General features: G+C 34.8%; 1 protein-coding gene across 1 annotated transcript in view; it reads right to left on the reverse strand.

Moving 5' to 3' along the window:
* CORIN (corin, serine peptidase) overlaps window positions 1–25,382 on the reverse strand; it is a 197,020-nt gene that overhangs the window by 132,315 nt on the left and 39,323 nt on the right. Inside the window, exons 2-3 of the mRNA XM_051965220.1 lie at window positions 19,671–19,815; window positions 4,161–4,364 (exon numbers count right to left, since the gene is read on the reverse strand). Of these exons, the coding sequence (XP_051821180.1) occupies window positions 4,161–4,364; window positions 19,671–19,815 (349 nt within the window). The remainder of the gene's footprint in view (window positions 1–4,160; window positions 4,365–19,670; window positions 19,816–25,382) is intronic.

Here is a 25,382-nt window from a genome sequence, read left to right on the forward strand (position 1 = left end):
ATATACAAAATAAAATTTTAAAGTAAAAGGAAAGACATAGGGATGAAAGCATGATAGGGAAATTCAAAGCAGTATAACCAAGTAGGAAATGAAGACCCAGGCAGCCTGCTTAAATAAAGGTTCTGGGAGGCATCCCACTCTCTAATCAGAGGAGCTCCAGGGACAGAAAGTACTGTGGAAGTGTGATTCCAGTACTGTACAATCTTGCAAGATGCAAAGGTTCCTGGGGCATGATGGGCAATTCCAAAAGAGACGCAATCCGGTGGAAAATGAAAAAAAAAATGGTTCACTTGGGAGGCTTCTTTAATTGGAGGTTAATGGAAGCTCTGCGTTCTACTGTCCCATCAGAGGGACCCCAAAGGCAGAGGTCTGTACAGTAGTTTATGTTCCCTGATTTCACTGAGAAAAGTAAAGGGCAAAATGGAAAATATTCATAAGATGTCCTCATATACATACAGAAACTCAGAACTATCAATCAAGAAATATCTGGGATGATATATTATATAGCTTAACTTGACCTGTGCTTTAATAGCTTAACAATTCAAACAAAACCAAGTTTCTTGATTAAAGAGAAAAGTACTGTCAAATTAAGGCAAGGTGAATAGCTTGCATTCAAATGTGAGAGGAAACATATTTTCAAGGTCTGGAAAACTCAAGAGCAATCTCATTCCAGACAGCAGTGAATGAAACAACATATCCCCTAAAAACACATTACGTTTATAACAGATTCCTACTAAGGAGCTTTTTAATTTGAATAAGATTATGCAAACAAAAATTGAGTGATTGAAGCAAAAAACCAAACCAAACCAAAAACAACAAACCCTACACAAAGCCAAAGACACTGGCCTTTTTTCATTTGCATCTGACATTTCTTGGCTGTCCTCAGGAGTTATCAAGGTTATTTTATCAAGACTATTTTCAACATGCAACGCTAGAAGTAAAACTGCAGGTTTTTCCTCTCTTTGGACTGTCTGCTCTGATCAAGTGAATCCATTTTCCATTCTCCTTCTAGATCAGAGATAATGAACTTACAGAGATAATGAAACACTAGATATCATTCTATTCCCTGATTTTAATTTACTCTACTAATAATAATGACATTTTGCACTAAGATTGCCCAAATTGACTCAATTCTGTAGGCTGACCTTGCAGAGACCCTTTATGATAGAGACCACGTCCAGTAGTCTAATATTCTAAAATACAGAAGAATACCACGTACCAACGTGCTTCATAATTGTTTAAATAGCATATCATGTTTGGAAGTCTTAACTTCTGTTCATCATGGCTCCAGACACATACATTTTCCACCCCCAAGGTGAATAATGCCCCTTAAGACTTGGGAAGGAGGGTCTCTCCTGAGACCCAGAAGAATCTACCTGTACTAGACAAAAGTGGACCTAAATCACTACAAACGGAACCATGCAGACTTTTCTGTTGGCACAAGAAAGCTGATTAATGCTCCAGGACAGAAAAGTCATGAAAAGGACTGATCTGGCTTCTGGGATACAGGGATGCTGAGGAAAATGATCCTACTGCAGAATCTGGCATTGGGGCCCATTTAATTAAGCTTTGTAAAGGGGGTAAGATATTAGTGCTTTCTCTATTCTTTACATGCAATCAATATAGCTCTTCTATATTTCATATCTTCTTAGCTTTATATTTGCAGGAGAGCTGCAGACTATCTATGGGAGAGTTGGAAAAATATTCAACTGTTTGGGGGTAAAGGGGCTGAAGAAATCAGATGATATAGAGTGTTACCAAAAACCCTTCAAGACTAAACCATGGGAAGTCAGAGCTTCAGAAATGGGTCATGGGTTTTTTTGGGGGGAAGCATCATGTCTGGCTTCAAATGTCCTCAAATCCACTGTGTATGACTAAAACAGAGAGAAATATGCAGAGATAAAGGCAGGGACAAAGAGACAAATTCAGTGAGAAAGGAGGAGCGACAAGGAAGAGAAAGAAGGGAGGAGGAGAAGAAAAGAGGGTCTTAAGAGTGAGGGAAAGGCAGATGCAAGGGAGGGAGGGAGGAAAAAAGGGAGGAAGAGAGAAGAGGAAGAGAGGAAAATAAAATTATCTGGCAATAGTCATCCTGATAAAAACCTAAAGGACACTATTTCTCCTTTTTATTTTTACATTATTTCAGCAATCACTTCAAATCCGCTAGAAATGACATATGTTCCATACATATACGTAGGTGCCCCAAAAAAGGTCTCTTTTGTATTGTAAAAGTTGTAGTACCTCTTCCGTTAAAAAAAAAAAAAAAAAGACTATATGGTTAGTATCATCATTCATAATGCTTTTAATCATGGGGTCTAATACACATAGCTAATATTTTGCCCTTGTTCTTCACTAAAAAACTGAGAAAAACAACAGTGAAGGAGGAAGTAAAGATAAGGGTCAGAGAGCTTTGGATGATTTAAAACTGGCTAAGAATGTGCTGAGAAAAGAATAGGGTTTAAACTTTCAGTTCTTTAATTTACTTCCTCTGGTCCTTTAACTCCTGATGAAAATGTATGTATGAGGTACTTTATTATTGATGTCATATTGCATAATGCATAAACCTACTCCTTTCCTAACTCCCCTAATCTCCTTCCTTCTTTTTCTGAAATAAAATATGTGTTTAAATATCTATAAAAACCTCTAAAGAAAAAATCAAATTAAAAAAAAATCAGATACAGGCTATAATATAGTTCAATAAAAGAATATAAATTCAAGGTTAAAAAAGAGACTTTTATCCTGCCTACACATTACAAATAGTTTTAAAGATGTAACTGGATAAAAATCCAGAAGCACAGCAGATGTGTAAAGCCTGCTGTAAAGGCTATTTCAGAATCCCCAAGGCCCCTACACTGTCCTTCATCCTTCCAAGGGAGATATATTAAGTGCTATGCAAAGCAATCTGTGGGGGTGTTTCAGATAAGACCCCTAAAACTGTATTATTGTCTACTTTAAATGATGTTAAAGATCCCTGGGAGCATAGTTCACAAGAGAGGGATGCTTCCTAATGCCTCTGGCTGAACTTTTCCCTTTCTAGCCTCTGGTACTTGCTGGGCTGAACTACTGGGTACTGTATTTACATAGTGAAATGGTCTTCAATAACTGGGTACACACTTTGGGATTAAAGAAATCATCTCAATTAAACTTTATATAAATAAATTATAAAATGAACAAATCAAAGTTTATTTAAATATTTAGTCCCTATTATGTGTAGGTGCTATAGAATAGGATATTAAGTATAAGATTTTGTCTTGTTTCAAGTAAAAATTATGAAATCAGAGTGTAGTGTTGTGGGGAAAGCCCTAGAATTTGACTTAGAGGACTGAGTTCCCCTTAAGTCTCTGCTGGCTTAGTGACATGGAACAAATAGCCACTTCTCTGGATCTTAGTTTCCTCGTCTATGAATTATTAAGAAATTGGACTAAAGAATCCTTAAAATTCCTTTTAGTTCTAAACTCTATGACTCTGGGAAGGGAAAAATGTATATTCAGAAATTGTTCAAAGTGACAAACTATTGAAATTACTGCAATATACTATATCTCTAATCCATTTTTTTCTTGATGGTTTAAAATGAACAATAAAGATATGAAACAAGGTGCTAAAACGTGTGGTCTGCCACCAAAATCCTTGGCAATAGCTTGGCTTGGTATACATATTGAGTGCATGTTCTAATATAAATTTGGATGATAAAAAGCATCAATGATTCCACTTTCCAGGGGAGTTCTAAGATGAAATGGAAGAAATACCACTCTAGGAAGGCCATAATTCTCATTTAAAGTCATTGTGCAGATAGACCTGAACCAAGGACTAACAGAGGAACTCCTTCCCTTGTCTTAAACCCATAGTCCATTAAGAATGAACCTGACCAAGGTTTATATAATCATCTGATTATACAGATATGATTTCACCATGTAAATAAAAGATAAATCATCAAACTAAGTTTACCTTACCTTTTTTTCACATCCATTTCTGATACAATTGGTGGGACTTAATGTTGAAGAGGGAATCTAGTCTGGTAACTTTCTGGATGGCCAGATTGACCAAACAGATCCTTCTACTGTACTAGCCAATGATTGTGATTTATCACTATCAGATGTAAAAGTTAAAATATTAATGGGGACTACAGAAGTAAAACGTTTCTGATAACAAAGCTTCTGACTTACTTGTGTTTCGTTTCATTTGGTCTTCTTGGGAAGAAGGATATGTGGTCCAGGAGGTTGCAGTCTGCTGGCTGGGACTGACTGGGGTAGCTATCACAGGGGAACCGTTGTGAAGGTGGGTCGGAAGAACATCTGCTACTTGGATGCCATCATCATCGACAAGCAAGTCACTCTCATTTGCACTAAAATAGTTTTTTTCTAATGAACCTGAAAAATAAAGACAGAGGAAACCACCATTAAAGTCATAAAAGAGGATTCTTATTTTCTTTGCTAAAAACACAGAGCATTCTACCCTATGATAACTACAATCATAATCCCAGAGATTTGCTCAGCCCAAGCAAAAGCAAACTTGAAAAGTCTGCTGCTATTATTACCACCTATGTTTCCAACTCTGCAAACTAATCTGTCTATGAATTTCAAATTTGACCAGAAAAACCAAGTTTTTCTCACTAAGGCATGGAGAAGAAATCAAAATTGAAATTTTCCACTTATTTTTCTACTGGAAAACACAATATCCTCAGATTTGTCCATTCAATTTCATGGGTTTCACGAAGGAAAAATTACAAACCGAAAAAACAAACTTCAGTGAACACATTTCCTTACAGCGATAGCCTGATTATACAAAATAACTGCAAATAATGGAATACACAAATCACAAATAACCAAAAGAGGAACAGAAAGATGCACATTATTATAGATGTATTATCAGAGGATGATAATATGTATATATTCAAGATACACTCGAAAAACCATTATCAAGGCTATGGATGACCAAAAAAGGAAGTGAACTTTGCACATAGCGAGAATGAAAGACAAAGCATGAACAGCAAGAATAGCACATCAAGTTATCAAAATAACAAGCAGAAAATCTCCAGTGATGTAGATAGTCTCCCTAAAGAGTTTCTGGAAATATATGGGAAAGAATGGAACAAGAATAGAAGGTCTAGAAGGGTTAAGAGATCTACATGAGGGGCAGGGCTATGCATACCAATGAAATAATGGAGCCACAAAAAACAGTTCTATCACCTTTCCATGCTTCTCCCCCATTTCTCTACTGAATTTGATTTTTTTTCTAATAGTGGGGGGTAGGGGAGACTTCAGTGATCCAAGCATCTGCTGGAGTTTTCTGCCAAACTCAGAGATAAAAATTTCATTCTTCAAAAAGTAGAAGAAATTCTATTCTGAAAATGAGTAAATTTGTCACTAGGGTAAAAATGATGAGACCCTTTGTATGGGGAAGGGGAGCAAGGGAAAGGAAGGGAAAGATACCATTCCATTTTAAAATTCATGATAAAAGAAAAACTAAGAATAGTCTAAAATACAGCTTAGAGCCTGAGATAACAGATTTCAAAAGGAGCAGAGAGAAAGAGAAGATCTCATAAGCCCAAATTTTACTTCTCTCCATCCCTAGGCAGGAGACTGTAACCTCCTTTAGGATTGTTTATGTCTTTGAAATCCTAGAAGCTAGCTTAATGCCTGGCACATAATAATAATGGCTGCCTGATAAATGATTGTTAAGAGGGGAAATCAACCCAGGAAGTTCTCAAATAAAATCCTAAGAACAAAAGAAAAACCATTCTGGTGGGGAAAAAAAGAGTGAGTTGTCTAAAGAGATTAAGGCTGTATCCAATCCAGCTCCTAACAGACTGGCAAGAGTTTAATTGTTAAAATGTTCAGTGTGAGCAAGTAGGGCAATGATATCTGTTCCCTGGCACCAAATTTCAAGAGAGAAAAATTTTCCCCCTCGCTGAACTCCATTTGTGACCTGAAAGGGGTCACAAATTATTGAACTATTATTGTCAGATGGGAAAACAAAGTCAGAGACTCGAGGGCACCAACTTTCTCTTCTCTGAATAACTTGTTTAATGTAATTCTTCTAAGTTTTAATTTCTTGTCTTTCAGATTACTTATGTTTCTATTTTCTCTACTTCTCTGATACAGTAGGAGGAAAAAACATTTTATTTGTGCCCTAATCTCCCAACAAAGAGCTTCTTTGGAGGCAAAAGTCTCAACAAACTTATTGGAGATACTATTCCAGATACTAATCCCAAAATTATAATCCCATTAACCTTGACTGTTAGGCCTTTGCAAGTGAAAAGCACAGAGGTCTTGTCCAGCACCATTATAAAATGTTCTTTACCTAAATTCCCACCAAGGATTAGGTCAGGAGCTTACTATTGTTTTAAAAGGAACATCCCTTCCAGCCATAGATGGGACCAAAAAGAAGTATTATCTTTGATAAGTCAAAAACACCTCAACAAGAGGAAGCTTACTCTAGTAACTAGGCAGGAGGGATGGGATCAAAAAAGACAAGTACAGGGAGGAAGAACTAGGGGAATATGGGCTTCAATTCTTGGAACTACTGTTGGCTCTATATCACCATTGTGCCTCCAGACATCTTCTCAATAACTGTCCCCACTCTCTCATGAAAGCCTGACCACTGCCCACAAGGCTCAGCCTTCTGTTGCTCTGGACATGTCCCGTCAACCTCATATTTCCTGCAGGGTTATGGAAACCAGCTGTTATATTTTCCCTGACCTGCTTTAAGTAAGAGAAAATAAAAATTAAGACAAAACTAGGTTTAAAAAAATAATATGTGGCATGAATTTATAACAAGTAAATGCTGATGACTTAAAAATGGGATATGAATTAAGAAAAAAGCACTGATGAGGATTTAATAATTTCATATATAAATTTAGCCGATGTAACTCAATTGTCATAGCAAAAGGGCCTAAAAGCTCTGGATAACCAGACGCTTGATTGATTCCCTGAGTAGGAAGATATGACAACCAAGACCAGTACCAGGATAGAACTTAAATTCATTTTGAAAACCATAAAAAGGAAGAAATTAAAAATATTATGAGCAAGATCAACTCATAAAATTCCATGAATCAAGGTAGGGAAAAACAAACTTGAAAGCTTGATGACATACTTAGCTAAGCTAAATCATCCCAAAGGCATTTACAGAGAAAACTGAAAGCCCAACCAACAGGAGAAAGATGGGTCCTTTTTGGAATATCTTCTAATAAATCCTTTTAATTAAAATCTGAAAGACAATCTAGTCTACTTTCTCCTTTTGTTTAATTTTAGGTTGACCCTGTTAAATACACATCATATTATGCCTTGTTTGAGGAGAATCTTTGCAATTATTTTTTGCTTTATTAAATAAAATGCTTTTTAGATTTTTTTAAAATTTCTGAAAGCCTGCTTGGACTTTGCTTGCCCACTGCCTCTGCATTCCCTCTGGACCTTGCCAGTCCCCTCCCACAAACCCTGATGCACTGCAGGCTGTTCTCAGTTGCATGATGAAGGTCAAGAGCACAATGAAGACAAAGAACATCACTTCACACAGCTAAGTGAACAGACTGGGGCTAGATGGCAAATTATCCTTTATTAAGGTCTTACTATGTGCCAGGCCCTGTACTAAGTGCTAGAGATGCTAAAGTAGAAAGAGTTTCTGCCCTCAAGGACTTTATATTCTGATATAAACCATACAAGAAAGTGGTAGCTGGGAAGGAGTTCTCAGCTTAGAAAGTGAGAAGGTAATGCTAAGTGGACACCTAGGGGAGTAGAATGATATACCTTCTAGTAGCAATGGCAATATTGATTTTATTATGGCTCCAAAGCTAGAAAGTGGGAGTGGGTGTGGGGGTTGGAGGCAGAATGAAGTCCTGGGTAGGTGGCTCAATTGTAAAAACAAACATATTCGGTGCTTCCTAGAGATAGTAGAACATGAGGTAGTCAGCACTCAAGACCAGAGGAGCTCGGGGATGAACACTAATGGTTCAATGCATGGAGGGAGTTCTGCAGTAGAGAGCTCCGGGAACGTGTCCTTTCTCTTTGCTTTTTTAATATTCTTGTGAATGTCCAGAGAATTTTCAGATGACTCAGGGATGGCTAAATAGGAGAGAGAGCTAACACAAAGGGCAGCAGCATCACGATACAAAAAGATCTTGAGAGAAAATTGGCCAAATGTGAGATTTAACATGACTAAACCCTACTTGTTTTTTGTTAATTACTTTTTAAGTAGAAAAATGGCAGATCACATAAAAATAATCTGTGGAGTAGAGGACTACAAATTTAAGAGTCAACAGTAAAGTATGGTAGCCAAGAAAGCTAATGTAATTAATATAATACTGCAGCAAAAGAAGCATAGTCTTCATGAACTTGGGAGTAACCATCCCCCTGAATTCTACTCTAGCCAGACCTCGCCTACAGGATTGTGTCCGGTTCTGAGCACTCCATTTGAAGAGGCACAATGAAGAACTTGAAGCTATCCAAACGAAGGCAACCAAGACCACGGAAGACCCTTTGAGTTCGTGCCATATGAAAACTGGTTGAAGAAACAAAGAACATTTAACCAATAAAAGAATAGGTTTAGAAGATACTTAACATCTGTCTTAATGTACTTCCAAGATGGACGAGTTTAAGAATAAATGTATCTGTTCTAATCAGAAGAACTGAGAGCGGTAGGAAGAAGAGGAAAAGCATCCTAATGAGCAGGGCTATGCAAAAACTAGAAAACCTTCAGGAGGTAGTAGGTCTTAACTCTTTGGAAGTCTTAAAGCAAAAATCTAGATGACTGTTTTCCAGGTATGTTGCATAAACTGTTATGATTCATGTTAAGGACTGAACTGTTCAATCATTTCAGTCATGTCCCATCATTTGTGACTCCATCTGGGATTTTGTTGGCAAAGATACCATTTTCTTCTCCAGTTCACTTTACAGATGAGGAAACTAAGGCAAAGAAGGATAAAGTGACTTGCCCATTCTCATGCGACTAGTGTCTAAGGCCAGATTTGAACTCAGGTGTTCCTGATTCCAGACCTAGTACTCTGTCCTCCAAGCCCCTTGGATTAAACTAACTGGTTTCTAAGATCCCTTTCAATACTGAGATTCTAGGATGCAATGGATCAAAACATACAATATACAATATTGTATACTATGTACAATAATAGCAATCATATAAAAATAAAAATTTATAACTTGACAAGTATAAATTCCAATTATGTATTATATATCCAATTATATAAATTCCAATTAGTGTACAAGATAAAATTTAAAAATTGGATCCTCATTCTTGATCTAAAAGATGGTATTGTTTTATTTCATTAAATTTGAGTTTATCAAAAGGTCACTTTCTCAAGGCATCAATCTATTAGCAACAAAATAAAAATAGGCTGATCATACTTAAATCTCACAGTTCTAGTTTCATCTTTAAAAACCAATACTTCTTAATACTTTGACTAAGTTGATACATATTTTACCCAGGAGCTTTAAATATTGAAAACAAACAATTTTTAGGAGCTAGCATTCTGCAGATCAAAACGCCACCAAAAATAAATTAATGTGATATCGATCCATCTATCACAACTCCCCCAGGGAAATTTTATTCTAAAAATGTATACGTGCAATGCTTCTAATTGAACATCACTTAGCTAAACAATCTCACATCACTTTAAAAATAAAGGAAACTAAAATAAAAAGTTTAATATTGGTCCATGGAAAAAATGCTACTATGTTAGTGTCAAACACTTGCAAAACATTATCTACAAATCAAAAGGGGAAAGCAGCTGTTTTCCAACTGGAGAAAGTCAAGAGATTCCTATGGTATAGGATTCTAAATAAAACTTTGACTAGTCACAATGGAAACATCAGCAAAATTCAGGTAATGAAATCCCCAAATTTCCCCGGTTAAAGTCAAGTTTGGCATGAACAGTGAAAGCACTACATTAACTTATATTTTGCTTTCAAATGATCTGAAATTCACCTAGCATTGACCGAAAAATACATAATAATTTTGCATAAGAGCAACTTGAGATCAATTTAATATTGTTCACACCCTATCTCATTCTTGGAATCTGTTCTCTAGAACATTTATACATATATATATATCACATACATGCATATATATATGTGTTTATTCACCTATTTGTGTCTAATGGTTGCCATCTCTAGGATGGGGGAAGAAAAAAAATTATATAATAATTTTGTTGTATATTTGAAAGAAATAGCTAGTTGTGCATAGTAGTTTCGCGATCATTTTTCTTATTGAACTGTTATGAAAATACTTGTTTTATTCCATAAATTAAAAATAAAATTTAATAATGATATCAAAAAATGAATCTTCACCTATTAGAAATCTTTCTCTCCCTTCAAGGTTCGGCTACCTACTCTGTGCAGGGTCTGCAATTCTCCCCTACTCTCTCCCCTCACAAGTCACTAGTGCTCTGTCCTTCCTTGAATTATCATGGATGATCCTTGTCTATGGTATGTCCCATCCCCCTCTCCCCATCCCACCCTGCAGTGGAATGTAAGTTCCTTGAGGTAAAGATTGTTTCAATTTTATTTTTGTATCCCCAGTGCTTAGGACAGAAGCTTGAGAGAAATGCTGAAAACATTTGTTGAATTTAATTTCTTCCAGATTTGCGCACTCCTCTTTCTGCTTCCTAATTTTAACTTTTTTAGATAAAATGGTTTATGCAATGATAATGCACATAATGTTGATATATTTATCACACTGTCATTTATTAATGAAAATCCATTTTTGTTAGAACTTTAAGCCAACAAATCTACTCCATTTCTGATTGAGACATTCATATAGGAGCTTTTTCTGCTGAAGCGAAACCATAAACTTCACGGACTATCGATTGACCAACTTTCTAGAGACCATCAAACTTGGGCATTTTTAAAGAGGGGAACAATTATCTAAAAGGGAAAAATTCAAAGAAAGGGACAGGAACCACCAGAACCATAGCCACACAGAAAAACAGGGGCACACCTCAGTAGTGTCAGCTGCAATTGAGTACGACTCAAGATTTCGATGGCCAACTTATACCACCAATGGAGCCAAGGTCCTTTTAGGAGTTAGCAGTTTCTATTTTTGACATTCTAACAGGGTGAGCAGACATAGATAAGTTAGCATCTCTAACTGTGGAGGGAAATCTCAAATCAACAAGATCACAGATCTTTTTGAATATTTGATTTTCCATCTGAGGAAACAGGATCAGGAAGATTAAGTTAACCTGTTCATAATTAAACAACAAACAAGTTTAAGATAAAATTCCCCAAAACATCTTCTGACTCCACATACCCTGGGTATCTTGACTAGAGCTTTGCCACCAGTAGTCATTTTAATAGAAAAAAAAACATCATTCTTTATTGCCTCATTGAACAACCATTTATTTACTACCTACCACCAATGCTTCAATACTGGGCTTAAACAGATCTTTAAAAAAAAAAAAAAAAAAAAAAAAGCTTTTAAAACCTACTTTTAAAATCTGAATTCAATAGTTTGTTTTTAAGCAAGTATTCACAGTTGGTCTTCCATTATAACTTTCATAATAGCACCAAAATTAGAACACAGGAAAAGGATAAACACTCTCTGCACCATGAACTGTACCCATGCTGTGAACTATTAGCACAAAGGAAGAGTGATGATTCTTTTAATATCCCCATTTTTTAACACCATCTTTTTTAAACAGTGAAAAAACAAGTCAAAAGTATTTAAGGTAATACAGAATTAATCATCATTACTGTACTATAAGTAGTGAAAATGTTTCTAATTATTTTGGCTGGCAGCCATATTCCTCCTAATTTTTGTTACTATTTCATGGAAAGAAGGGTCCACTGAAAATACTACATTATGTATTTATAAGACACTGGAAACATTATTTATAAGAGAAATGGGTAAGGGAAATTGTCTTTTTAATAAATTCTCAAGTCAAATAAATGAAAAGCCCTCCTTTCTCCTAGCTTTAATTTCCTTTTAAAAAAATAATTCTTCAACAAAATGTTTAAAAAAAATCAGTTACTGGATAAAATGATTTTCAAAGATGTATACTAAGATATACACATGATTTAGTTATTTTAAAAGTTTGGATGCAACTTCTATGTAATGGCATGCACTACTGAAAATTTCTAGGTGATAGAGAAAATAATCAAACCAGATACATGAATTTTCAATTATTTGTAATCAAGTAACAAAAGCAAATACTTTATTTAAAACTATATTTGCTGGAATTTCTTTAGAAGTGCTAACAATGTTTTTATTGAGTGGAATACATGGACATTTAGATGTAGTAACTAGAATATTTTGATGCAAATTTGTCATGTATTCATCCAAAATGTTCCTATGACAAAAGTTTAAAACTTTTCCTGTTTTGACATTCCCTAATAAGATTCACAGCTCAAATACTTGAATGGGGCAAGAAATAAAAATCGTTTCAAAAAAGGGAATCACAACAAGGCAATCAATTATACTTTCATAGATAAAGTATAATTTAGTGTACATATATACCTATATACACATATATATACAACACATACATGTGTACATATACATATATCTACATAAATTAAGTATAAAATTTGAATAACTTTTAATTGTAAAATGTTTGCATAAATCCAGAGCCATAAAAAAAAATAAAAAATAAAAAATAAAAAAATAAAAAAATTAAAATAAAATAAAAATAAAATAAAATAAAAAATAAAAAATATAAAAAAATAAAAATAAAAATAAATAAATCCAGAGCCATAAAACCAGTTTATACTGAAAAATAAACAGAATTTTTTGGAACTATTAAGGAACTATGTAGCCCAGCACTACCTAGAGTTAGAAAAACTTAGTGCAATTTTAGCCTCAAATACTAATTAGTTATGTTGCTGGTCAAGACTCTGGCTACATCAATTTTTTCAACTGTTAAGTGAGAACTAAAATTGCATCTACCCCCTAGGGTTGTAATGAAGATGAAATGAGATAATATTTCCAAAGTACTTAGGACATATAAGCACTTAAATAGATGCTTACTTCTTTTCTTTTTTTGTTGTTTTGTCATTTCAATCACGTTTAACTCATGACTCCATTTGGGGTTTTCTTGGAAGAGATACTGGAGAGGTTTGCCATTTCCTTCTCTAGCTCATTTTACAGATAAGGAAACTGAGGCAAATAGGGTTGAGTGACTTGCCTAGGGTCACAAAGTAAGTGTTTGAAGCCACATTTGAATTTAGATCTTCCTGACCAGGTCCAGCACTCCATTACTGTGCTACCTCACTGACTATTTCTTTCCTACCTATATAAGAATAAATTATGACTTCCTTGAAGCCCACAAAAATAATGTAACTTCTAAAAGGAACTAATTACTACACTCCAAAAGTAACCTTAACATTTAGTTGGGATAATGTAACTCCAACAGGTTATTTAGCTTTTAAAATAACACTTTTAATCAAAACTATTCCTCTTTAAAAGTTAAGTTGAGAATTCAAAATAAAGGTTCTTTAGAATACAAGAAAATAACCAAATGTGCTTTTTAAAATGCTTCCAATTCACACACTCTTTAATAGGTTGTATTAAAAAGATTTTCTTAGATTCTACATGTTTAACTTATATTGGATTATTTGCTGCCTAGGGAAGGGAGAAGAAGAGAGAGGGAGAAAAATTTGGAACAAGATTTTGCAAGGGTGAATGTTGAAAACTATCTTTGCATGTATTTTGAAAAATAAAAAGCTAGTAATATTAAAAATAAATTAAGAAAATATTCTATTAGACTTGCAATTATTTCTTTTCCTGTCATGCCATATTTAAATGAACATAATTATAAGTCAAATAAGATATTTTATTTTAGAGTGTTTGATTTGTTGGGGATCCCCTTCTATTAAAGATCAAATCTGTAAAGATTAGCAAGATGAATATTTTAATAGCCCTTAAAATAAAGTTATATTTATCTGTTGTGTGATTCTCCACGTGACTATGTATGAGGTAGAAATTGTTTTATTGTAATAATTACATGGTTTTTTAAAAATTTAAATAGTTACTATTCAAAAAGACTTAATAAATGCATTGCAAAGAATCTAATCGCAGACCCACTAAATAAACTTGATGCTTCGTAGTTTTAAATCTCTCCCTAAGACCAAGTTAGAGGCTCATGAAGACACAAATTCTCTTAGACCATTAGATTGCTATATGGCCTAATTACCTACATAAATAATAACTCCACACATGATCAAGTTCTCCCACTGTAGATTAGAGGAACAACCGGGACAAGAAGTCAACTACTTAATTTCTTATTTTCAATCCCTGAACCACATTGAGGCTCTAAATTTTCAGTGAAATCTACATACGCTGCTCCAAGCTTCATTTAGGAAAAAGAATAAAAATGTTTCCATAAATGTTCAAATGAAAATATTAACTTTCTACTTTATTTGGGAACTTATATTTGTTTTATACTGAAACTAAACTAGAAACTACTCCCTACTGCCCAAGCACTGGCAGTCTATTGTGTATATATGATTTTATATATATATAAATATATATCATCGTGTAGATATAGATATAGATATAGATATCTACATACATACACACGAATCTAGTCCCTTAAGGTGAGGGAGTTCCTTTCTTATACTGCATTTTTCTCCAGATGGAAAGAAATTAAGGAATCATGGGAGATGATACCACAGGAGTACAGGAAACCTCAGAATTCTGAAACTCACTTTGGATGATAGGAACAGGACCAGAGTAGACCATAAGCTAGCATGAGCAACAAATTGTAAGTGAAATGAGAACTGCCCTAAGCAGAATATAATTATGAGCAACTGGAGCTTATCCTGACCCACTTAAGGAGTCATCTAGGGGGACATATTTTTGTTTTCCTGACTATTGCTACTTGGACTAAGGGAATTTATCTTCTCTCCAATCTGTCGCCTTTCACTGACTCATCTCTGCCACATAAACTGGTATCCCTTTGGCTAGCTTCCTATTCTCCTTAAATTGTGCTTTTTAGTTGTATGCGTTCTTGATCATGAGTTTTTGTCTCTTCCTAAAGATATTCTGGTTTGTATTGCATCCTGAGCAAATACGAGATATTAAAGGAATAGGGAGGGAAGAAAGGACCCTGTGTATATCAATAACCTTAGACTTAACTAACTGGGAGAATTTACTGAAGCTTGCTACTTCTCTTTCAATCTCTGATTTTCTCATCAAGGAAAGCTTTTCTCCTAGAACAGATCCACATGTATAAATAACTGATTATGCCCTTTCTATATCCTTACTAAAAATTATTATTCCTTTTTTTAAACTAGAGGAATGTTAAATTAACAAATAACAGTGGGATTAACCATTTGGCAAAAGGATGGATTTAAGAGGCAGAATTTATACTACACTGCTATCATCAAAATAGGATATCGAAGCTGGAAAAGACTTTAGAATATCATCTAGTCCTGGGCTTTAAAACTTTTTCCACTTATGACCCCTATTATATAAATAGTTAAACAAATCAAACATTTACTGATAATAAATCATAAAGAAATTTATTTTTTATATTTAATGTATATTATATAATGTATATTTAATGTACATATAATTTTGCCATTTATTAAAGATGAAAGCAGATTTGCATAATAGTAAAATGGTTTACTTTTTTTTTCTTTTTTTCTGACGCAACTGGGGATAAGTGACCTGCTCAGGGCCACGCAGCTAGGAAGTATTAAGTGTCTGAGATCAGATTTGAAACTTAGGTCCTCCAGACTTCAGGGCTGGTGCTCTATCCACTGCTCCAATTAGCTACCCCAGATGGTTTACTTTTAAATAAAGAATTAAGTTTTGGTGTAATATTTGATCTTTTATTGTTGCCAAATTTTTCACAACTTTCACATTCAGTTACAAAATCCTATATGGGGCCACAATCCACAGTTTAAGCTTTGACTTAGTCCAACATATTTACAAATAAAAAACTGAACTCCAAGTTGCTTATCTTGTCCAAAACCATACAGGATGAAGTATTGCTATATGAGAATAAGATTATGTATGGAGAGCTTTGAATGCCCAATTGAAAAGTAGCTCCATCTGAGTAGCTTTTAGAAAACCTTAAGCAAAAAAATAATTTGGTGTTTTAGGAAATTTAATATAGATGTATTTTATGGGATTATGTTTCAGTAATAATACAAAAATGAAATATTTTTGGTAGCAATCTGAAAAATGATTGAATGATTTGATTTTGTAAAAAGACATTTTAAAAAGTCCTTATGAAACATTTTATAATCTTGATTTTGTTTTGTGGGAAAATACAAGAGATCTTTCAGAATTCAAACAATACTAATTAAAGCATGAACTGAGATTTGTGTAATTCTAAAATCTGTAAAAGGCAAACTGGAAAAGCCATCGTCTGCTAGGGAGTTACTAAGGAAAACATTAAAATTCAAGAGTCATCTTGTTCAACTAGCAACTAGAAAGTTGTCTAGGAGGTGGAATGTTGCTTATTTGAGAGAAATTAGAACTTAACTTTGTTGCAAGGGAAAGGATTGTAAAGCTCATATTGAGACACAAGGATGCCCTACCCCGTTGGAGTCTACACAGTTTTTCTTCTTTCTGTGCCAAATTGAAGGGGAGAATTCAAGTGGGGAAAGGAATAGCAAGACTTCCTTTTAATAGAGAGGCTATCATGTCAAACATGGGCCATTTCTTTATTTAAAGGGACAATAGTGAAAACTCTAGAAAATGATGTCAATCATAAAGCATAGTTAATTAGTCTGGTTTTAAAAAAGAAAAAAGAGTCAAGTTGTTTTCTATTAAAAATCTAAAATGAGAAACCACAATTTATATGGAACTATAGGAAACTATTAGAAACTATCTGCTCTCATTATTTGCCAACAAAACTGAAAACTTAAGATGAAATGGTTACAAAAAAGAAAGTAGACAAGCCATAAATGAATGCCCAAATAAAAAAAATTCCCAGAGCAAATGAGTGCAGTATATTAACTACACAAGTGAATATTATCAATCATTCCAAGAACAACTAACAATAAGACTAAATAACCTTAATGGAAATAGGAAAAGAAGGGATACTCAAAAAAAAAAAAAAAACCTATGTTGTGAATACATTTCTAATATAAACAAAGGAGAAAAAGAAAATTCAAGACTACCCATACAAAAATGGTTTTTTTAAATTTAATTTTAGTAGTCTGGTGAAACCTATGGACTACTTCTTAAGTAATGTTTTTAATAATTGAAAAAAATGCTAAATTTCTATTATGTTAGCAAAAAATAAATAAGATGCAATTTTTCCTACCCACATTCACAGATCTCTTGCAAATTATCCCTGGATTTCTTAACTAAGACTGCTATAGATCCTAGATTAGGAACCCATGTTATACACCAATATTTCTATTAAATATTCATGCAAGTATGTTAAACAATTGACAAAGAAGATAAAACAATTCAAAAGATATCAGCAATTAATAGTTAATTCATTCAACTATATACATACTAGATTATAGCAATAAAATAATTTAAACCATGAACCATTGGTAATGCTAAACCATTATAGCAAAGGATGTTTTAAAAGCTTTGACAAAAGACAAAACTGATTTCTGCTTTTAAAAAAATAAATAAATAAATAAACACATACATAAAATCTTAGAAAGCATAAGAAAAAATGAACCTTTCATTTAATACAGTAAATAGTATCTACCTAAAATCAAGAGCCAACATAATACAGGATGAAGAAAAGTTAGAGGCTTTTCTGCTAAGATCAAACAAAGATGCTCAGAATATTTTTAAACAATAAATAAATTTCAAGTAAAATATGTTTGGGAAAAATTGTTCTATCTTATGCAAACTTCATCGCCTAAAGGAAAGATTGGGCTAAATAATATAAACGATATACATTGTTCTGAACCAGATGTTATGATGGATGTACTAGAGAGAGATACTAGATATCACTAATACTTTCAGCATTATCATTATATTTTTCAATAGAAAATCTAACATCTTCTGGCTATAAAACTGTTAAAACAGATGACCAGAGATAATTCATTGCCATGAGGAGAAAGGAGAAGAAAACAATAAGGAAATAATATGAAAAGCTGTTGAAGAAGAAAATAGTGAAAGAGGCAAAAATAGAGGGAAATGCTTGGGGAGGAAACTAATAAACATTTTGCTGTTATTTGTGATTAGCACTGCATATTATAAAAACATGCATTGCACAATAAAATGCATAAAAATTGTTTTCCATAATATTTCTCTCCCACTTATAAATGAACTCTATATAGTATAGCAATATAACAAATATTTAAGTGACAAAAGCATTTTCAAAAATTTGATTTTTCCTGATGTGCCCATAAACATTAAGATCTAGATTTGTATACTTCATCAAGTGCAAGCGTTTTTTGTGCCATTCAAGTACGTTTATTCTGCATTTAATTTGAGAATACATATGTCTATGTAAAAGAATATATACATGTATGAATATACAGAAAGGGGGGGAGCAATAAGATGAAGAGAAAGAGAGAGAGAGACAGAGAGACAGAGAGAGACAGAGACACAGACACAGACAGACACAGAGAGAGAGGGACAAATACACACACATAGGGACAGACACACAGAGAGAGACAGAGACAGAGAGAAACAAGCACAAAGAGAAATATAGACACAAAGACACACACACACAGAGACAAACACAGAGAGACACAGAGAAAGACACACAGAGAGGGACGCAGAGATATGTATTATTTTAACAACCTTTTGAAAATGAACAAAAATATCATGGCTACTGCCTTCAAGTTTATAATCTAGGGGGGCAGCTATATGGGTCAGTGGATAGAGCATTGACTCTGGAGTAAGGAGCACCTGGATTCAAATCCAGCCTCAGACACTTAATACTCACTACTTGTAGGATTTTGAGCAAAGCATGTAACCCCAATTGCTGCACCCCAAAAATGTTTTATAACCTAAGTGAAAAAACAGACCCCCCCATATAAATGAAGTGACAGACTACTTCAAAGCAACACATCAGATTAAAGAAGTGACTGGATAGGTGCTGGGAAGTGGAGGACACATAATAGTAAAATCATGAATCAGAGAAAGTTTTTTGGATAAGATGAGATTTTGATCCAGTCTTTGAAGTAGCGGGAAGACAGGCAAAGATATAGAATGAGTAAATGTCCCTTAGAACCCATATAGTCCAAGTTTTATAAGAAAATGAGGTCCAAAAAGTGAAATGGCTGGACCAAAGTCACTGAAGCTAGAACCAGAATCTGATGCAGAGGTTCTCAAACTACGGCATGGGCCAGATGCGGCAGCTGAGGACGTTTATCCCCCTCACCCAGGGCTATGAAGTTTCTTTATTTAAAGGCCCACAAAACAAAGTTTTTGTTTTTACTATAGTCCGGCCCTCCAACAGTCTGAGGGACAGTGAACTATTTAAAAAAAATTTTTTTTTATTTTATTTTAAAAGTTTGAGGATCCCTGCAAGGGATTCTAAGTATTTTCTCCACTCCAATATTCTAACTCTAAAAGATGGGAGAAGGGCATTTTTAATGGAAGGACACGATTGCATAAATTCTAGGAGCAACGAGCAAGATTTGGCCAGAAGATGGCTTTCATTCAGATGGGGATGTGAATGAGAGTCGCACGGCGCTGTGACACTTTCTCTTAAATAAGGCTCAGCAGTGGCGGCTCTTACAGAATGTTTCTAACTTGGCTTTGGAGCCTGATTTTTCTTTGAGATTGGAATTACTCACCTACAAAGGTGAGCAGGATCACCAATAGGAGAACGAGGGCACAGATACACGGGATCAAGACCAGCAGTAAAAGGCGGAGGTTTTTGGCGGACGCCAGCTTCTGAGAACAACCGCCACCCATGCTGCCTTCGTCAGCTCCCAAGACCTAAAACAAAGCAAACAAGAGTTTTAATAATCTGAAGCAATTCCACAAATTGTATGTGATATTTAATTAATATCGTCTGTATGTAAGAACTGGATCATGAGATTTAGAGAGAGAGTGGTCATAAACCTTCTCTACACCATGTCTTCAATATGAGACAGTAAACTCGTTTTTGTTTTTGTTTTAATATTTCAGCATAGAAGTTTTATTTACAGATTTGAAAGCTGATGATACAGTGTCTACATCCCTTGCCAATAATCACACAGCAAGAAGCTAAAGGGACAAGATTCAAATTCAGGTCTCTCTACCCAGTGGCTCAATAAACAAGCATTTGCTAAATGTTTACTTTGTGCTTGTCACTATGCTAAGTGCCAGAAATAAAAAGGCAAAGATGAAGCAGATCTTATCTAAAGAAGTCTATATTCTATTAGGGCAAACATTTGCTTTTATATTAGATTAGATTCTTTTATTTTATATTTTATTATATAATATACATTAAATGACATATGATATGTATAATAATACAATATTTAACAGTTAACAATAATATATAATACAACATGTAAATGATTTATAATATATGTCAAATATATATTAAATTTTAATTTAATGTAATTTAAATATTAAGTTAAATATTAAAATTGTTATATTTTGTTACATATATTTCATATTATTAAATATACATTTACATTATATTACATATGAGAGTACATATACATGCACACACACACCCCACACCATCACCAAGTTATTCTGGCTGGTTTGCCTAAATGTCCTAGTGGACATACTCATGTAACTCTCTGCCTCTTGCCTGTTTGGTGTTTGGATTTTCCTTAGTGGTCCTTTCCTTTTCAAGCCCAATAAGGGGTTTCTGGGCAAAACAAAAAACAAGAAAACAGCCATGTCCCTAGTTATTTATTTAACCCTCCCATATATGTTCCCAAAGATTGCTCTCTTTCCCCATCAAATAAATTATTAACTCTCAACATTTGGCCACTTAAATACCCTGCAATGTTTATTTGGATTTTTCAAGAGAAATCTCAATACTTTAAAGCTAGCTTCATAAAACAGAATTTTGTCCTCCCTTGGTTCCCAGTCTCACTCTTAATGTTAAAGTCAAGAGAACTGGCCAAGATTCTAATGACCACCTGGATTTTAACAGACATGCATATTGAGAAAAAATATTTAATTTATGAAATAGCAGTTTTTGAAGCAGCCATATTTTATTGCCACAAAAGGAAAGGGGAGATAAGAATAGTATGGTTGACTTCCCGTCCCCTCAGCTGTCCCTTAGGGAATGGGTAAAGTAACAGAATAAAGCAATCAAGTAAGATATTTTCCACAAACAGAAAGACATGGGGGAGGATGGGAAGAGGGAAGTCAAAGTAAGTCATCTCAATCAGTGTCCTATTCCTGCATCTCAGATGGGTGCTGGTCCATTTTGCATCTGTCACTGGGGAGCAGAGACGCCTGGCAACACAAGCCACTGGGCAGAATTTGGCAGATGGATTCTAGTGGGGATGCTCTGCTGGCTCTAGTCTCTACTAATTCTCACTCTTCTACCAAGTCATCATCCTCAGTTTACCCTCTTTGCACATCCCTGTCTCTCATTTGTTGACTTTTCCCCCAACACACCACCCCCTTTTAGACTCCAGGTCAAATGAACAGGCAAAAAGAATACTTCCTTCTTTTTATCTCCAAATACCTATCAGCCATATCTAATTAGATGTCCCATAGACATCAATTCAACATGTCCGAGACTGATCTCATCATCTTTCCCTTCTTCCTAACTCCATCCTGCAGCCAATCGGATCACCACAATGTTAATTCAAGCCTTGACTGACATCACCTCCCTCAATCTCATCTCCCCTCTGGTTGGAAGATAAGAGCACCAAATTCCTCCTAATGCCTTCCTTTATAGAGAGCAGAAACTGAACTTTGGGATTCATTCCATTCTAAATAAACTGCCTGGTTTCATCTCCATGGAACAAGATGCCCCACATGGAACAAAAGGGAACAAAATGGTACCTTTTAGTATTTTCTTCCCCCAATTTCCCTGCTTCCTTTTATGTTGTCTTCTCCCTGCCCTGTTTAAGTACAAGCCCTTTCTTTTTAAAACTAGACTCCCAGTGCTTAGCCTGGCACATAGAAAGCCCTTAACGTTTATTGGATTGGAATTGCCATTCCCACAATCCTTTCAACTCGAAATCTAGGTATCCTCGAGTCCTCATTCTCCCCCTTCCCACTCCACAATTAATCTGCTTGGACATTCTATATGTAACAATTTTGGCTGATTCCACTTTCATTACCTCCCCCTTCCCCTTTGCCAACATCATTTATTTACAGCATTTGTTTATCTAGTTCCTAAGAGCATAAGAAAAAAATAACTCAACAATTAGTTAGTTGAAAATTTCCAGGATCACATTTTTTCCTAAGTGAAAAAACCTGTGCTAACACTAATCCTGCCATATGTGTAATTAAACTTTGATCAACTGGAATTCTCAGAGTATTGTTTAATTTAATTTTTTAATTTTTCATTATTGGAATCTTCTTTAAGAGAAATTTTGCCTTAGTAAGAATAATATACTGAACATATCCATTTTTTTTTCAATCTTGGGGACTCTTGCAGTGCCTTGAGGTGATCATTCCAAGCATCAATGACAATTAAAAGGTTCTGAAGATACAGATATGGAAGTTAGGAATCTATGTATTGAACCCAGAATGTAGCCTAAAATGACATTTTATAGCACTTTTTTAAAAAGAAAAATAAATTAATCTCAGATTCATAGAATTCCAGAAGTGGAAAAGATTCACTGTAGTAGACAAAGTAGACAGAATGGAGGCAGAACACCTGGGTTCAAATACCCACTCTTCTACTAAAGTGGTGACCTGGCCCAAGACATTTAATCTCTCCATCCCTGTTTCCTCACCTATGAAGAAAGTGGAGGGGACTACATGACCTGTGAGCCCCCTTCCTCCTCTGAATGGTGATTTAGACTATTTTTTTTACTTCTATCCTAATAATTCCTATTAATTCCTAATATTCCTATTATTCCTAATAGAAATAATTCCTATTAACTGAGAATTTTATGGGGTTTTTTTCTGTCTACAACATTTCTATCACAGAATAATCCTAGAAGGATATAGCTACACTTGTATTACATTAGTAACACAGTCTAATTCTAACATTCTTTTTCTTCTACTCATTAATGACCAATAAGGGGGTGAGGGGGAAGGTAGGATTGTATAAGAAAGCTTTATGATTGACCCTTGGACACAAAAGGATTATTTCAGACCCAGATTATTTCAACTCCAAAATTGGGACATATCCAGTTCTACATGAAGCACTACCCCCATCTAAGATTTCTTATCCTATCCCAAGATTTCTTAGGCTATCCACCACCCACATTCTAAGAAAGCACAGGAATTTCAACAGCATTCTGAACTCCCAGTTCCACAGAAAGCAAAATGAAATATAAGTTACAGTACATAGAGCTTTCAACATTTAAAGAATAAAGCAACAATCCTTCCTCCACTCAGGGAATAATGTAATCATCTAATTGTTCTTCTTGCATCCAGTCTCTATCTTCTTCCCCCCTAGTTTGCACACAACTGGCAGGTTAATCTTCCTAAAACAGTGTTCTCATTGCATCATTACCTTTCCAAAAAAAACCTTTAATAGTTCCTTGTTGTTTTTAGAATCACCTGGTATCTGGAAACTGAGGGGATGCCCATCAATTGGAGAATGGTTGAATAAGTTGTGGAATATGAATGGAATGGAATATTATTGTTCCGTAAGAAACAATCAGCAGGATGATTTTTCAGAAAGGCCTGGAGAGAATTAAATGAACCGGTGCTAAGTGAATGGAACCAGGAGAACATTGTACACAGCAAAAGCAAGATTATGTTATCAACTTTGATGAACTTGGCTTTTTTCAACAATGTGATTCAAGCCAATTTCATTAGATTTGTTATGGAGAGAGCCATCTGCATCCAGAGAGAGGACTATGGTGATTGAATGTGGATCACAACATAGTATTTTTACCTTTTTGTTGTTGTTTGCTTGCTTTTTGTTTTCTTTTTCTTTCTTTTGGATCTGATTTTTCTCATGCAGCATGATAAATATGGAAATATATTTGGAAGAATTGCACATATTTAACCTATATTAGATTACTTGCTTGTCTACGGGGAGTTGGGGGCGGGGGGTGAGGGCGAGGGAGGGAAAAAATTGGAACCCAAGGTTTTGTAAGAGTGAATGTTGAAAACTGTCTTTGCATGTATTTTGAAAATAAAAAAAAAATCACCTGGTATCCAAGATCCTCTACAATTTGTCTGCAAGAGCTCTTTTAACGTTATCCTACTTATGCTCTATCAAGAACCTCTATTATAAATAGACTAAACTTCCCACCAGCCTCGAAATATGGCTTATAATTTCCCACTTTCGTGTTTTTGCTTATACCATTCCTTTCACCTAAAAATTTCTTGTCAGTTATCCTATTTATCCTAATATTCACTAGGGGAAGAATAGCAGAAACCAACTATTCTTAAAAAAAACAGTTTTATAAATTGTAAGCTCAATTAATATTCAATATTAGTATGATGTGGCTATTCAAAAAAGGTATTAAAATCTTAAACCACATTAAATGGGAAACACCTTCTAGAAACACAAAGATGATTCCTCTGTAGTCTACCCTTGTCATTCCTTAGCTGACGTTCTATGTTTTCCACCACAGTGGAAAATACCCGCAGAGATAGTGGGATAAGGTGGAAAATACCCACAGAAGGGGCAACCAGGATGACCAAGGGCCCTAGAGTCCATGATTTGAGGATTGACCAAAAAACTTGAGATTTATATAGGAGAATAGTCTCAGAAGTGAGATGAAAGCAATCGTGCGGATGAGAGACTTTTCTCATTTTTGTTTGGTCCTAGTAAACAGAACCAGGAACAATGAGTTTAGAAGTTGGCAAAGGGGAAATTTAGGCTTGATGCCAGGAAAAACTTGCCAGCCATGGGAGCTGTCCAAAAATAGCATAGCATCCCTCAAAAAGTGATGGATTCTGCCTCCCTTAGAGGTCTTCAAGCAGAGCCTAGACAATCATTCGTCAAGCAAGTTAAAGTGGAGAAATTCCTTATATGTAGGTTGATCTAGATGATCACCGAGGTCCCTTTCAACTCTCCAATTCTGTGATTGTGCAAAACAGTCCAAACCGAGTCATCCATGAAAGTTTTCTTGACCACATTCTCCCAAGGGGATTTCTTTGCTTCTGAACTACTCATTTGACTAGCCAACAGTTTATTATATTAACATTAAGACGCTGACAATGATTGTGGACCAGAACAAATACGCACAGAAGAGGTCCAGGCTAGAGGCAACATGAATGTCAAAGTACTGAAGGATTTATTCTCAAGATATGGAAAGAAGATAGAGGGGGATGCCAAATGACTTGAAAAAAATACCTGAAGTTAATATTTTCTGTCACCTTTTTAAAAAATAATAAACTTTCATGCCTAATTTCCCATCTCTTCAAAGACTCTGTGAACATAATGGATATATATTTCAAAAGTACCC

The sequence above is a fragment of the Antechinus flavipes genome, chromosome 6 (genome assembly GCF_016432865.1).
Source record: "Antechinus flavipes isolate AdamAnt ecotype Samford, QLD, Australia chromosome 6, AdamAnt_v2, whole genome shotgun sequence".
NCBI lineage: Eukaryota > Metazoa > Chordata > Mammalia > Dasyuromorphia > Dasyuridae > Antechinus > Antechinus flavipes.